This window comes from Aquarana catesbeiana, linkage group LG01, assembly GCF_042186555.1.
Source record: "Aquarana catesbeiana isolate 2022-GZ linkage group LG01, ASM4218655v1, whole genome shotgun sequence".
Taxonomy (NCBI): domain Eukaryota; kingdom Metazoa; phylum Chordata; class Amphibia; order Anura; family Ranidae; genus Aquarana; species Aquarana catesbeiana.
In genome coordinates, this window is record NC_133324.1 from 590,043,216 (window position 1) to 590,058,865 (window position 15,650).

Below are 15,650 nucleotides of genomic sequence, written 5' to 3' on the forward strand. Positions count from 1 at the left end.
GTGAAGGGGGAGTAGAGGACACTACTGTAGGGGTGATGTGAAGGGGGAGCAGAGGACACTACTGTAGGGGGTGATGTGAAGGGAGGCAGAGGACACTACTGTAGGGGGTGATGTGAAGGGGGGGCAGAGGACACTGTGGTGCATGTGTGATGGGCAGAGGACACTACTGTGTGGGGATGATGTGAAGGGCAAGCAGAGGACACTGCTGTGGGGGGGTGATGTAAAGGGGCAGGGGATACTACTGCAGGGGGGGGATGTGAATGGGGCAGAGGACACTGCTGTGGGGGGGTAATGTGAAGGTGGAGCAGAGGACACTACTGTGGGGGGGTGATGTGAAGGGAGAGCAGAGGACACTACTGTAGGGGGTGATGTGAAGGGGGAGCAGAGGACACTACTGTAGGGGGTGATGTGACGGGGGAGCAGAGGACACTACTGTAGGGGGTGATGTGACGGGGGAGCAGAGGACACTACTGTAGGGGGTGATGTGAAGGGGAAGCAGAGGACACTACTGTAGGGGGCGATGTGAAGGGGGAGCAGAGGACACTACTGTAGGGGGTGATGTGAAGGGGGAGTAGAGGACACTGCTGTGGGGAGGGGGGGTGATGTGAAGGGGCAGGGGATACTACTGTAGGGGGGGTGATTTGAAGGGAGGCAGAGGACACTGCTGTAGGGGGTGATGTGACGGAGGAGTAGAGGACACTGCTGTGGGGGGTGATGTGAAGGGGGAGTAGAGGACACTGCTGTGGGGGGGGGGTGATGTGAAGGGGGCAGGGGATACTACTGTAGGGGGTGATGTGAAGGGGGAGCAGAGGACACTACTGTAGGGGGTGATGTGAAGGGGAAGCAGAGGACACTACTGTAGGGGGCGATGTGAAGGGGGAGCAGAGGACAATACTGTAGGGGGTGATGTGAAGGGGGAGCAGAGGACAATACTGTAGGGGGTGATCTGAAGGGGGAGCAGAGGACACTACTGTAGGGGGTGATGTGAAGGGGAAGCAGAGGACACTCCTGTAGGGGGTGATGTGAAGGGGGAGCAGAGGACACTACTGTAGGGGGTGATGTGAAGGGGGAGCAGAGGACACTACTGTAGGGGGTGATGTGAAGGGGGAGCAGAGGACACTACTGTAGGGGGTGATGTGAAGGGGGAGCAGAGGACACTACTGTAGGGGGTGATGTGAAGGGAGGCAGAGGACACTGTGGTGCGTGTGTGATGGGCAGAGGACACTACTGTGTGGGGATGATGTGAAGGGCAAGCAGAGGACACTGCTGTGGGGGGGGGGGGGTGATGTGAATGGGGCAGAGGACACTGCTGTGGGGGGGTAATGTGAAGGTGGAGCAGAGGACAATACTGTGGGGGGTGATGTGAAGGGGGAGCAGAGGACACTGCTGTGGGGGATGATGTGAAGGGGGAGTAGAGGACACTACTGTAGGGGTGATGTGAAGGGGGAGCAGAGGACACTACTGTAGGGGGTGATGTGAAGGGAGGAAGAGGACACTACTGTAGGGGGTGATGTGAAGGGGGGGCAGAGGACACTGTGGTGCATGTGTGATGGGCAGAGGACACTACTGTGTGGGGATGATGTGAAGGGCAAACAGAGGACACTGCTGTGGGGGGGTGATGTAAAGGGGCAGGGGATACTACTGCAGGGGGGGTGATGTGAATGGGGCAGAGGACACTGCTGTGGGGGGGTAATGTGAAGGTGGAGCAGAGGACACTACTGTGGGGGGGTGATGTGAAGGGAGAGCAGAGGACACTACTGTAGGGGGTGATGTGAAGGGGGAGCAGAGGACACTACTGTAGGGGGTGATGTGACGGGGGAGCAGAGGACACTACTGTAGGGGGTGATGTGACGGGGGAGCAGAGGACACTACTGTAGGGGGTGATGTGAAGGGGAAGCAGAGGACACTACTGTAGGGGGCGATGTGAAGGGGGAGCAGAGGACACTACTGTAGGGGGTGATGTGAAGGGGGAGTAGAGGACACTGCTGTGGGGAGGGGGGGTGATGTGAAGGGGGCAGGGGATACTACTGTAGGGGGGGGTGATGTGAAGGGAGGCAGAGGACACTGCTGTAGGGGGTGATGTGACGGGGGAGTAGAGGACACTGCTGTGGGGGGTGATGTGAAGGGGGAGTAGAGGACACTGCTGTGGGGGGGGGGGGTGATGTGAAGGGGGCAGGGGATACTACTGTAGGGGGTGATGTGAAGGGGGAGTAGAGGACACTACTGTAGGGGGTGATGTGAAGGGGAAGCAGAGGACACTACTGTAGGGGGTGATGTAAAGGGGGAGCAGAGGACACTGCTGTGGGGGGGGTGGGGGTGATGTGAAGGGGGCAGGGGATACTACTGTAGGGGGGGTGATGTGAAGGGAGGCAGAGGACACTGCTGTAGGGGGTGATGTGAAGGGAGGCAGAGGACACTCCTGTGGGAGGTGATGTGAAGGGGGAACAGAGGAAACTGTGGTACGTGTGTGATGGGCAGAGGACACTACTGTGTGGGGGTGATGTGAAGGGCAAGCAGAGGACACTGCTGTGGGGGGGGGGGTGATGTGAAGGGGGCAGGGGATACTACTGCAGGGGGGGCGATGTGAATGGGGCAGAGGACACTGCTGTAGGGGGTAATGTGAAGGTGGAGCAGAGGACACGACTGTAGGGGGTGATGTGAAAGGGGAGTAGAGGACACTACTGTGGGGGGTGATGTGAAGGGGGAGCAGAGATCACTTCTGTAGGGGGTGATGTGAAGGGGGATCAGAGGACACTGCTGTGGGGGGGTGATGTGAAGGGGGCAGGGGATACTACTGTAGGGGGGGTGATGTGAAGGGGGCAGGGGATACTACTGTAGGGGGGGTGATGTGAAGGGAGGCAGAGGACACTACTGTAGGGGGTGATGTGAAGGGAGGCAGAGGACACTCCTGTAGGGGGTGATGTGAAGGGGGAGCAGAGGACACTACTGTAGGGGGTGATGTGAAGGGAGGCAGAGGACACTACTGTAGGGGGTGATGTGAAGGGGGAGCAGAGGACACTGTGGTGCGTGTGTGATGGGCAGAGGACACTACTGTGTGGGGATGATGTGAAGGGCAAGCAGAGGACACTGCTGTGGGGGGGTGATGTAAGGGGACAGAGGACACTGCTGTAGGGGGGTAATGTGAAGGTGGAGCAGAGGACACTACTGTGGGGGGTGATGTGAAGGGAGAGCAGAGGACACTGCTGTGGGGGGGTAATGTGAAGGTGGAGCAGAGGACACTACTGTGGGGGGGTGATGTGAAGGGAGAGCAGAGGACACTACTGTAGGAGGTGATGTGAAGGGCGAGCAGAGGACACTACTGTAGGGGGTGATGTGACGGGGGAGCAGAGGACACTACTGTAGGGGGTGATGTGAAGGGGAAGCAGAGGACACTACTGTAGGGGGCGATGTGAAGGGGGAGCAGAGGACAATACTGTAGGGGGTGATGTGAAGGGGGAGCAGAGGACAATACTGTAGGGGGTGATCTGAAGGGGGAGCAGAGGACACTACTGTAGGGGATGATGTGAAGGGGAAGCAGAGGACACTCCTGTAGGGGGTGATGTGAAGGGGGAGCAGAGGACATTACTGTAGGGGGTGATGTGAAGGGGGAGCAGAGGACACTACTGTAGGGGGTGATGTGAAGGGGGAGCAGAGGACACTACTGTAGGGGGTGATGTGAAGGGGGAGCAGAGGACACTACTGTAGGGGGTGATGTGAAGGGAGGCAGAGGACACTGTGGTGCGTGTGTGATGGGCAGAGGACACTACTGTGTGGGGATGATGTGAAGGGCAAGCAGAGGACACTGCTGTGGGGGGGGGGGTGATGTGAATGGGGCAGAGGACACTGCTGTGGGGGGGTAATGTGAAGGTGGAGCAGAGGACAATACTGTGGGAGGTGATGTGAAGGGGGAGCAGAGGACACTGCTGTGGGGGATGATGTGAAGGGGGAGTAGAGGACACTACTGTAGGGGTGATGTGAAGGGGGAGCAGAGGACACTACTGTAGGGGGTGATGTGAAGGGAGGCAGAGGACACTACTGTAGGGGGTGATGTGAAGGGGGGGCAGAGGACACTGTGGTGCATGTGTGATGGGCAGAGGACACTACTGTGTGGGGATGATGTGAAGGGCAAGCAGAGGACACTGCTGTGGGGGGTTATGTAAAGGGGCAGGGGATACTACTGCAGGGGGGGTGATGTGAATGGGGCAGAGGACACTGCTGTGGGGGGGTAATGTGAAGGTGGAGCAGAGGACACTACTGTGGGGGGGTGATGTGAAGGGAGAGCAGAGGACACTACTGTAGGGGGTGATGTGAAGGGGGAGCAGAGGACACTACTGTAGGGGGTGATGTGACGGGGGAGCAGAGGACACTACTGTAGGGGGTGATGTGACGGGGGAGCAGAGGACACTACTGTAGGGGGTGATGTGACGGGGGAGCAGAGGACACTACTGTAGGGGGTGATGTGAAGGGGAAGCAGAGGACACTACTGTAGGGGGCGATGTGAAGGGGGAGCAGAGGACAATACTGTAGGGGGTGATGTGAAGGGGGAGCAGAGGACAATACTGTAGGGGGTGATCTGAAGGGGGAGCAGAGGACACTACTGTAGGGGGTGATGTGAAAGGGAAGCAGAAGACACTACTGTAGGGGGTGATGTGAAGGGGGAGCAGAGGACACTACTGTAGGGGGTGATGTGAAGGGGGAGCAGAGGACACTACTGTGAGGGGTGATGTGAAGGGGAAGCGGAGGACACTACTGTAGGGGGTGATGTGAAGGGGGAGCAGAGGACACTACTGTAGGGGATGATGTGAAGGGGGAGCAGAGGACACTACTGTGAGGGGTGATGTGAAGGGGGAGCAGAGGACACTACTGTAGGGGGTGATGTGAAGGGAGGCAGAGGACACTGCTGTAAGGGGTGATGTGAAGGGAGGCAGAGGACACTCCTGTAGGGGGTGATGTGAAGGGGGAGCAGAGGACACTGTTGTGCGTGTGTGATGGGCAGAGGACACTACTGTGTGGGGATGATGTGAAGGGCAAGCAGAGGACACTGCTGTGGGGGGGGGGGGGGTGATGTGAAGGGGGCAGGGGGGGTGATGTGAATGGGGCAGAGGACACTGCTGTGGGGGGGGTAATGTGAAGGTGGAGCAGAGGACTATACTGTGGGGGGTGATGTGAAGGGGGAGCAGAGGACAATACTGTAGGGGGTGATCTGAAGGGGGAGCAGAGGACACTACTGTAGGGGGTGATGTGAAAGGGAAGCAGAGGACACTACTGTAGGGGGTGATGTGAAGGGGGAGCAGAGGACACTACTGTAGGGGGTGATGTGAAGGGGGAGCAGAGGACACTACTGTAGGGGGTGATGTGAAGGGGGAGCAGAGGACACTACTGTAGGGGGTGATGTGAAGGGGGAGCAGAGGACACTACTGTAGGGGATGATGTGAAGGGGGAGCAGAGGACACTACTGTGAGGGGTGATGTGAAGGGGGAGCAGAGGACACTACTGTAGGGGGTGATGTGAAGGGAGGCAGAGGACACTGCTGTAAGGGGTGATGTGAAGGGAGGCAGAGGACACTCCTGTAGGGGGTGATGTGAAGGGGGAGCAGAGGACACTGTTGTGCGTGTGTGATGGGCAGAGGACACTACTGTGTGGGGATGATGTGAAGGGCAAGCAGAGGACACTGCTGTGGGGGGGGGGGGGGGGGGTGATGTGAAGGGGGCAGGGGGGTGATGTGAATGGGGCAGAGGACACTGCTGTGGGGGGGGTAATGTGAAGGTGGAGCAGAGGACAATACTGTGGGGGGTGATGTGAAGGGGGAGCAGAGGACAATACTGTAGGGGGTGATCTGAAGGAGGAGCAGAGGACACTACTGTAGGGGGTGATGTGAAAGGGAAGCAGAGGACACTACTGTAGGGGGTGATGTGAAGGGGGAGCAGAGGACACTACTGTAGGGGGTGATGTGAAGGGGGAGCAGAGGACACTACTGTGAGGGGTGATGTGAAGGGGAAGCGGAGGACACTACTGTAGGGGGTGATGTGAAGGGGGAGCAGAGGACACTACTGTAGGGGGTGATGTGAAGGGGGAGCAGAGGACACTACTGTGAGGGGTGAAATGAAGGGTGATGTGAAGGGGGAGCAGAGGACACTACTGTAGGGGGTGATGTGAAGGGAGGCAGAGGGCACTCCTGTAGGGGGTGATGTGAAGGGGGAGCAGAGGACACTGTTGTGCGTGTGTGATGGGCAGAGGACACTACTGTGTGGGGATGATGTGAAGGGCAAGCAGAGGACACTGCTGTGGGGGGTGATGTGAAGGGGGCAGAGGACACTGCTGTGGGGGGGGGGTAATGTGAAGGTGGAGCAGAGGACAATACTGTGGGGGGTAATGTGAAGGGGGAGCAGAGGACACTGCTGTGGGGGATGATGTGAAGGGGGAGTAGAGGACACTACTGTAGGGGTGATGTGAAGGGGGAGCAGAGGACACTACTGTAGGGGGTGATGTGAAGGGAGGCAGAGGACACTACTGTAGGGGGTGATGTGAAGGGGGAGCAGAGGACACTGTGGTGCGTGTGTGATGGGCAGAGGACACTACTGTGTGGGGATGATGTGAAGGGCAAGCAGAGGACACTGCTGTGGGGGGGTGATGTAAAGGGGCAGGGGATACTACTGCAGGGGGGGTGATGTGAATGGGGCAGAGGACACTGCTGTGGGGGGGTAATGTGAAGGTGGAGCAGAGGACACTACTGTGGGGGGTGATGTGAAAGGAGAGCAGAGGACACTACTGTAGGGGGTGATGTGAAGGGGGAGCAGAGGACACTACTGTAGGGGGTGATGTGACGGGGGAGCAGAGGACACTACTGTAGGGGGTGATGTGAAGGGGAAGCAGAGGACACTACTGTAGGGGGTGATGTGAAGGGGGAGCAGAGGACACTACTGTAGGGGGCGATGTGAAGGGGGAGCAGAGGACAATACTGTAGGGGGTGATGTGAAGGGGGAGCAGAGGACTCTACTGTAGGGGGTGATGTGAAAGGGAAGCAGAGGACACTACTGTAGGGGGTGATGTGAAGGGGAAGCAGAGGACACTATTGTAGGGGGTGATGTGAAGGGGGAGCAGAGGACACTACTGTGAGGGGTGATGTGAAGGGGAAGCGGAGGACAGTACTGTAGGGGGTGATGTGAAGGGGGAGCAGAGGACACTACTGTAGGGGGTGATGTGAAGGGGGAGCAGAGGACACTACTGTGAGGGGTGATGTGAAGGGGGAGCAGAGGACACTACTGTAGGGGGTGATGTGAAGGGAGGCAGAGGACACTGCTGTAAGGAGTGTGGTGAAGGGAGGCAGAGGACACTCCTGTAGGGGGTGATGTGAAGGGGGAGCAGAGGACACTGTGGTGCGTGTGTGATGGGCAGAGGACACTACTGTGTGGGGATAATGTGAAGGGCAAGCAGAGGACACTGCTGTGGGGGGGGGGGGTGATGTGAAGGGGGCAGGGGGGGTGATGTGAATGGGGCAGAGGACACTGCTGTGGGGGGGGTAATGTGAAGGTGGAGCAGAGGACAATACTGTGGGTGGTGATGTGAAGGGGGAGCAGAGGACACTACTGTAGGGGGTGATGTGAAGGGGGAGCAGAGGACACTACTGTAGGGGTGATGTGAAGGGGGAGCAGAGGACACTACTGTAGGGGTGATGTGAAGGGGGATCAGACGACACTACTGTGAGGGGTGATGTGAAGGGAAAGCAGAGGACACTACTGTAGGGGGTGATGTGAAGGGGAAGTAGAGGACACTACTGTAGGGGGTGATGTGAAGGGGGAGCAGAGGACACTACTGTAGGGGTGATGTGAAGGGGGAGCAGAGGACACTACTGTAGGGGGTGATGTGAAGGGGGAGCAGAGGACACTACTGTAGGGGGTGATGTGAAGGGGGAGCAGAGGACACTACTGTAGGGGGTTATGTGAAGGGGGCAGGGGATAATACTGTAGGGGGTGATGTGAAGGGAGGCAGAGGACACTCCTGTGGTGGGTGATGTGAAGGGGGAGCAGAGGCCACTGCTGTGGGGGGGGGGTGAAGTGAAGGGGAGCACAGGACACTACTGTGGGGGGTGATGTCAAGGGAGGCAGAGGACATTGCTGTGGGGGGTGATGTAAAGGGAGGCAGAGGACACTACTGTAGGGGGTGATGTGAAGGGGAGCAGAGGACACTACTGTAGGGGGTGATGTGAAGGGAGGCAGAGGACACTACTGTAGGGGATGATGTGAAGGGGGAGCAGAGGACACTACTGTAGGGGGTGATGTGAAGGTGGCAGGGGATAATACTGTAGGGGGGGTGATGTGAAGGGAGGCAGAGGACACTGCTGTAGGGGGTGATGTGAAGGGAGGCAGAGGACACTCCTGTGGGGGGTGATGTGAAGGGGGAGCAGAGGCCACTGCTGTGGGGGGTGAAGTGAAGGGGAGCACAGGACACACTGTGGGGGGTAATGTCAAGGGAGGCAGAGGACATTGCTGTGGGGGGTGATGTGAAGGGAGGCAGAGGACACTGCTGTGGGGGGTGATGTGAAGGGAGGCAGAGGACACTGCTGTGGGGGGTGATGCGAAGGGGAGCAGAGGACACTACTGTCCTGTTTTTTGAATTGTAGCAGCAGACACAATGAGAAGATCCCCGGTCTGCTGTGACAGCAGGGATGGGGGGTTTTATGGCCGCAGGAAGTGTGCATCCATAGTGATGTCAGCAGCTCAGCCTCTATGCATTTTGCACGTCTGTGCATCCTTAGGAAGCGACACACAGCTCATTCATCCCTGTAGCTGCACCACAAATCATCACACGAAGTGGTCATAACCACTCTCTGCTATCCAGCTATTCTTACAGCCTTTCTCAGCATAATCCACCACAGCTGTCAGTGCATCAGCAACCTGCTGTTTAACCACTGCTGTAAAGAACTGCTCAGCTCATCCTGAACGTCGAAGACTACATCTATGCAGCACCCTCTAGCTAGATGCTAGTGTATATAATTGTTATGCCCTGTACAGACGATCGGACATTGATCGGACATTCCGACAACAAAATCCATGGATTTTTTTCCGACGGATGTTGGCTCAAACTTGTCTTGCATACACACGGTCGCACAAAGTTGTTGTAAAATCCGATCGTTCTGAACGCAATGACGTAAAACATGTACGTCGGGACTATAAATGGGGCAGTAGCCAATAGCTTTCGTCTCTTGATTTATTCTGAGCATGCATGGCACTTTGTGCGTCGGATTTGTGTACACACGATCGGAATTTAAACGATCGGATTGTGTTGGAAAATTTTATATCCTGCTCTCAAACTTTGTGTGTTGGAAATTCCGACGAAAAAGTCAGATGGAGCCCACACACGATCAGAATTTCCAACAACACAATCCGATCGCACCTTTTCCGTCTGTGTACAGGGCATTAGTGTAGGGAAATTTGGCCTGGCTTCCATCTGGGTCAAGCCTGAGTAACTCAGGGAGGCTGGATGACTCAGCAAGCAGCACCTCGGATAACTCCCCCTGTGCTCTGGAACCTTGGAGAAGCTTCCAGTAGAGGGTGGAGTCTAAGAGGAGCTGCTTGGAGTATTGATGAGGGCCCCAGTCAATCCCCAGCATTATGTGCTGGCAGGGGGCAGATATCTCATAAATACTCATGGGTCATGCCAGCAGGGGCATTTGGATGGAAGATAGAGGAGTACTGATGAGACTGTTGGTGGCCCTTGAGGGTGCCCCCTAGTCTGGAAGGGGTGACCATGGGCCTTGGGCTCAGGTGCTGTAGGAACTCTCTACAACACACCTTCCTGGAGGCGCAGGAGCAAGTCAGCACGCCAGATGATGAGTGAGCAGTCATGTATAGTCAGCTTTAAAGTATTTTGAAGAAAATTAAGCATATTATATGCTATTTTTCTTATGTCAGCTTCCGTGTTTTTTTTTTTTTTTTTTTTGCTTGAAAGACTTCCTTTAGTGTGAAAGGTACCATTCACTAACCTTGGCAGGAGTTTATGGTTGAATTCATACAATTGTGGTACATGCATTGCGGTCCATTCAACACACATTTTTAGTACATCTGCACTCTTTAATGCATCACATCTGCGCATTGCTGAGTACCATAATGCATGTGCATTGTGTGCTACACTGTCAAACATATGGCACCAGTCAGTTATGGTAATGTCAGTCTACCACAAGGGTTAGATGCAAGTCCAGCCTTAAAATGTGAACACCAAGAATGATACATTTGGCATAATGTTTGTTTGTTTTTTTTTTTTAATGGCAGCTATGCCAAATGAGCAACTCCCTGTGGTTACTATACAGAAGGGCAGCTGCTTAGTACAGCACCCGAAGGATCATGGCCACTGTAGTAGCTTAGGCTAATAGTGATTTAAAACATATGCAGAGGCTGATTGAATACCACATATGTATTTGTGCCAGACTGTCTCTGTGTGAATATGCAAAATATACATCATCCCTCAAGTTTTTTTTTTACAGAAGTGTCAGATTTGTTCTATCCTGATGCTCCTTAGGCTCAAAGTCACCAGTCCTACTGGAAGCAGGGACCGCTTGAGTGATCTGCAGACGGTTTAGGTAGATTATCCAAGGTTTCACAGGACAGGTCTGGAGGGAAGCTACAATGGACCTTAACACTTATAGAAAATGTCAGAACAATAAAATTATGGATGTGTTTTACGCAATTTCAGCAGAAACGCTGAAAAAGAGGTAACAACTTTTGCAATACAAATATAATCTTATTACAGGTTTATCTTAATAGACATGGCGGTACGCTATCTAAAGCAAAGAACAAAAAAAAAAAAAAAAAATTTGCTTACCTGTTCTTGGCTGAGGTGGCTGCATTCGCTTTCACTCCTCTACCCATTTATTTTAAACTGGTAACCCTACCTTGTCCACACATCATATACTCAGGTGATGACCATAGCCTTGCCTCCATAGGAAATAGAGTAAATAAGGACTGCATACCACCTCCCTGTTCTCTATAAGTGGGTGAGGCATTTCATAATGCAGTGATAACAGGGAACAAAATGTTAACTACTTTTTTTTTTTTTGCACTTATGCAGATGTAAAGTGCTTACAATAGTATGTTTATCAGAGCAAAGAAACATCTAGCTACACACTCACTTAGGGGAAATCCAGAGGCTGCTGTTGCCATCCTTTTCAGTTTGTTTTCTCTTTCCTCTCCACCCTCCTATTCACTAGGCCAGAACACACAAAACATAACCCTAATTATAGCATGCTTTGCTCTGATGTGATTGACCCAAAGCATAGATGTCTTCGGCTTATAACAGTAATGGCTGTCTAAATACAGGTTTTATTTAAAAAGAAATTGTATCAGAAGGAATATGGTAGCTGTTACTGATCACCTGAAAATGCCAGGTGCTTGGCCTCAATTCTTAACTAAACAAAATGCACACTGTATATAAAAAAAAAAAAAGTTGCTGCTGTTTTCATTTAGAAACCACTAGTTACCTGGGTCAAATGGTGATCCCCTGTTGTGAGCCACATGCATTTTTAGTGTGAACCCAGGCAGCCGGACTCTATGCATCGAGCAGTCCCACGGGAGCAAGAATGCAGCAGTGCACCAAGGGCAAGCAGCTTTCTGTTGGGAGGAGTCTAGACTGTCCCATGCTCACACCAGTGCAACTTGACAGATCAAATCTCATGACAAGTCGCACCCTATTGTTGGCAATGGAACTGCTCAAAATCAGTACAACACCAACTTGGTGGTGCTGCACTACTTTTGGTGATTTCAGCTGCGACCGGCCTAGATATCTGTGCATGAAATCACAGATGTCAGCTCAGTCACACTGACATGCAGCTTTGAAATCATGCGATTCTGTGAGTTTGTCCTCAGCCAACTGCTAAATACAGCTGAGGCTACATACTGTACTATTAGCACATCCATCAAGCTCACCTATTAGGGGAGTAACTCATATGCCCAAACAAGCCATAAAAAAAAAAAAAAAAAAAAAAAAAAAAAAAAGGGTGGTGAGGTTAAACCATGGAGTTAGGCTTAAAGTGAATTTCCACACTAAATTACATTATTCCACAGCACCCCCCCCCCCCCATCCATCACCACCACCACGAGAAGGCCTCGTACATTTGAGCAAAAATTAGTCTGTTCTATAGGATATATAGAGTATTAAGCCCTCAACAAGCGAAATAAAATATCACCCCAGTAAACCATTTGTTAAAATTCAAACATAGCACTTACAATAGAGTTAAACAGTAGTTAATGCACCCAAGCCAGTCTGTGTGGTGTGGGGTTGAGGAGAATGCCTTTTATGTTCTATAGTCTAGGGCTTGGGGGGGGGGGGGACCCAAAAACACACCCCTCGATTAGAATCGTGAATAGAGTTAAGAAAATTGCAGGTTTTTTAGAAAATCTCCCAGCCCTACTCCAGTCCCTAACTGGAAGGGTGGCTTTAGGCCACTTTCAAACTGAAGGAGGAGTTTTAATGCCAACGCAGCACAGCTACAGTGTGAAAGTAGCCTTATTGGATGCAGCAAGAGAAGGAACCACCTTGAAAAGAGGAAGCCTTGGGCGGTCATAACACCAACGTTAACATAGGCAGCGATTAAAAAAATGCAAAGTCATCAAATCAGCAGCTAAAAAGAAATCTAGCTATCGGGTTGGGAAGAAGACTAAAAACCCCCACAATATGTGAAGAAAAATATGACAGGGTGGGCGTTATCACAGTTTGGCTTGGAAAGTGGAACCCCTCCCCCCACCAATTTAAAAATCAAGTTCCACATATACACTATGCAAAACTGATACGATAAAAAGCAATAAATGCAGAGATGACTTTTTATTGCACAAAATGTTTATTCCATTCAAATACATAGAGGGAAGACAAGTTCAGACAGAAAATTCCCTTTTTTGGCATTCTATGATCCTTCATTAGGACTGGCAGGTCACATCTTCATTCACAGTGCACGATTTCACCAAATCCCGTAGAGGGTCCAGGTGCTAATTAAAGCCTTGCTTTTCCTGTTCAATTTCTGGAAGGTATGACATTTTATTAGAACACATGCTGGATAATAATCAGCAATCAGGCATGAGAACACATAACAGGGGGGTGTCCAGAAGACTTACCCTCTTTTGTAGGCAGGGGGTTCTTCTCTTGTGTCTCGGTTTTCTTCAGCTTTGACTTGTCGAAACTGTCGATCTCTTTCAGGTCCGGTTTGTCTGCCATCTTTATTGCTCTTGTCTGTAAAAAGGAAGCAGATGGAGGTGCTGTCAGGACAGACGGATGGACATGGCACCCACAGAAGCCTCATCTCTGTACAGAATGAATGAGCACCCACCCACATGTCTTATCAGGCTCCCACATCAAAGGCAGATCACAGATATCAATGCATGAAAACAGTTTACAAGAGGCCACAGCTGATGATGGATTAGTTACATGGAAAATGTGTAATTTTTTTTTTTGCATGCTCCTAAATGTATAAGGCTGGATTTACACCTATGCATTTTTAGTGCTTTTTGCAGGTCTGTACTACAGAACGTGTTCCATAGGAAACCACGTTAAATGGACTGTAGTGCAAATCTGCAAAAAGCACTAAAACTGCATAGATGTTAATCAGGCCTAAATGGTGGCCTCTTGTAATGCTTCCTATACAAGTTTTCTCCATTCACAGCTAAAATCCTTTTTTGTAAAGCTAAAACACTTCTTTCTAGCTGAATCCAATCAGATTTTAAATAGCTTAAACCAGACCTCGTGGTGTGAAAGGGATACAGAGTTAGCAGACAGATATATTATATAACCATTGAGCAGACATACAATCTAGCGATCCCCATGCTGAGCCCATCCCGGGTACTTACCCAGCAGCAGCTCTCAGCAACGATAACCACTTCACAAGAGGAACAATGGGTACAGACCCCCAGCCCCCCCTATTTATAGGGCGAGCCCAGCCCTATGACTTCGTCATAGCTTCACCCCATTGGACGAGCGCTAACGAAGCTGTCGGCAGAGCGGGGTCACGTGGTGCCGCCTAGTGTCACGCCCAGTGATAGATCGGAACCGGCACGTGGGTGTGTGCAGAACAATGAAGGAAGCAGGAAGAGTGAGGGTTCATATAACGGGACCACGTTCTGTATGCTAGCGGCTTCCAGACGGCACGCCCCGGCATTGGAATGACAAAAGTCTGAGGTTCCCGGCTTATACACAATACACAGCGGGTGTTTCCACAATTCTTATCATTAGGGTGTATATTGCACAGTGGGGTGTCTGTCACCAACTGATACACCATTCAAGTCCATCTATGTACCCTGCTGGTGTGACGTGTGCTGCCATGCGTTGCATTAGGCTTGATTCACACCTATGTATTTTTACTGCTTTTTTTTTTTTTTTTTTTTGCATTTTGCAGATTTGCACCACAGTCCATTTAACATGGTTTCCTATGGAACACGTTCTGTAGTGCAAATCTGCAAAAAGCCCTGAAAATGCCTCGTTGAGAATCACGCCTAAAAAGTATCAGCGCACTTCGTTTTCATGCAGCCTACATTGTAGGCAGTATGGATGTATTTCTGCACATGCGTTTTTTTGGTGCATCCCCCCTTTTTTTTCCCCTTCATCTCCATTAACGTGTGATTTCCAATGCGTTTTGCCACATTCCATGGAGAAAATACAAAATGTAGCATGTTATACTTTGTAGCAAATGTAGCATGTTGCACTGGTGTGAACTAAGCCCTTGGAATCTTTGGAGATGCCGTCCATGCGTTTTTGATGCAGATTAACCACTTTAGTACCGATGGCTACAGCACTGTACTATAGTTCGGGGAGGGCATCCATAGACATACTCCTAGAACCCCGCCCCCTGCGGGCACACCGGGTATGCTCTGTGACCACTGTGTCTTTAGCACACAGCTGATCACAGATAGAGGTAAAGGGCCAATCACACCATGTGATCAGCTGTGTCCAGACTTGCCCATTATTGGCAGTCCCTTCCTCACTGTCTGTGTGAGGAAAGGAGAGCTGATAACCAGCAAGCCTGTCAGCACATTGTTTACACTGATAATCGGTGTCCATCATTGCAGCCTCATCATTGCCTATTAGTGCAGCCTCACCAGTGCCCATCAGTGAAGCCCCACCAGTGCCCATCAGTGAGGCCTCAACAGTGCAGCCTCACCAATGCCCATCATTGCAGCCTCACCAGTGCCCATCAGTGAGGCTTTATCAGTTCAGCCTCACCAGTGCCCATCAGTAAGGCCTTAACAGTGCAGCCTTACCAGTGCCCATCAGTGCAGCCTCATCAGTGAGGCCTCAACAGTGCAGCCTTACCAGTACCCATCAGTGAGGCCCCATCAGTGCAGCCTCACCAGTGCCCATCAGTGAGGCCCCATCAGTGCTCATCAGTTCAGCCTCACCATCGCCCATCAGCGAGGCCTCATCAGTGCAGCCTCACCAGTGCCCATCAGTGCAGCCCCATCAGTGAAGGAAAAAAAAAAATACTTATTTGCAAAATTTCATAACAGAAACAAAGAAAAAAACTTTTTTTTTCAAAATGTTTGGTCTTTTTCAGTTTTGTAGAAAACAATAAAAAACCCAGTGGTTATTAAATACCACCAAATGAAAGCTCTATTTGTCTTTTTGATAAAAATTTCATATAGGTACAGTGTTGCATGACCGTGCAATTGTCATGC

At 51.8% G+C, this 15,650-nt stretch overlaps 1 protein-coding gene across 2 annotated transcripts in view; it reads right to left on the reverse strand.

Annotated features, from left to right (window-relative positions):
- Positions 1–12,810: 12,810 nt before the first annotated feature.
- The window catches only part of LOC141107380 (thymosin beta-10-like), a 40,987-nt gene continuing 38,147 nt past the window's right edge, over positions 12,811–15,650 (reverse strand). Inside the window, exons 1-3 of one of the 2 annotated variants that reach the window (XM_073598078.1) lie at positions 13,830–13,989; positions 13,101–13,215; positions 12,811–13,006 (exon numbers count right to left, since the gene is read on the reverse strand). In XM_073598078.1, the coding sequence (XP_073454179.1) occupies positions 12,975–13,006; positions 13,101–13,200 (132 nt within the window). In that variant the 5' untranslated portion in view covers positions 13,201–13,215; positions 13,830–13,989 and the 3' untranslated portion in view covers positions 12,811–12,974. Of the gene's footprint in view, positions 13,007–13,100; positions 13,216–13,829; positions 13,990–15,650 lie in introns of those variants that run through there. The other variant, XM_073598086.1, reaches the window with a different exon arrangement.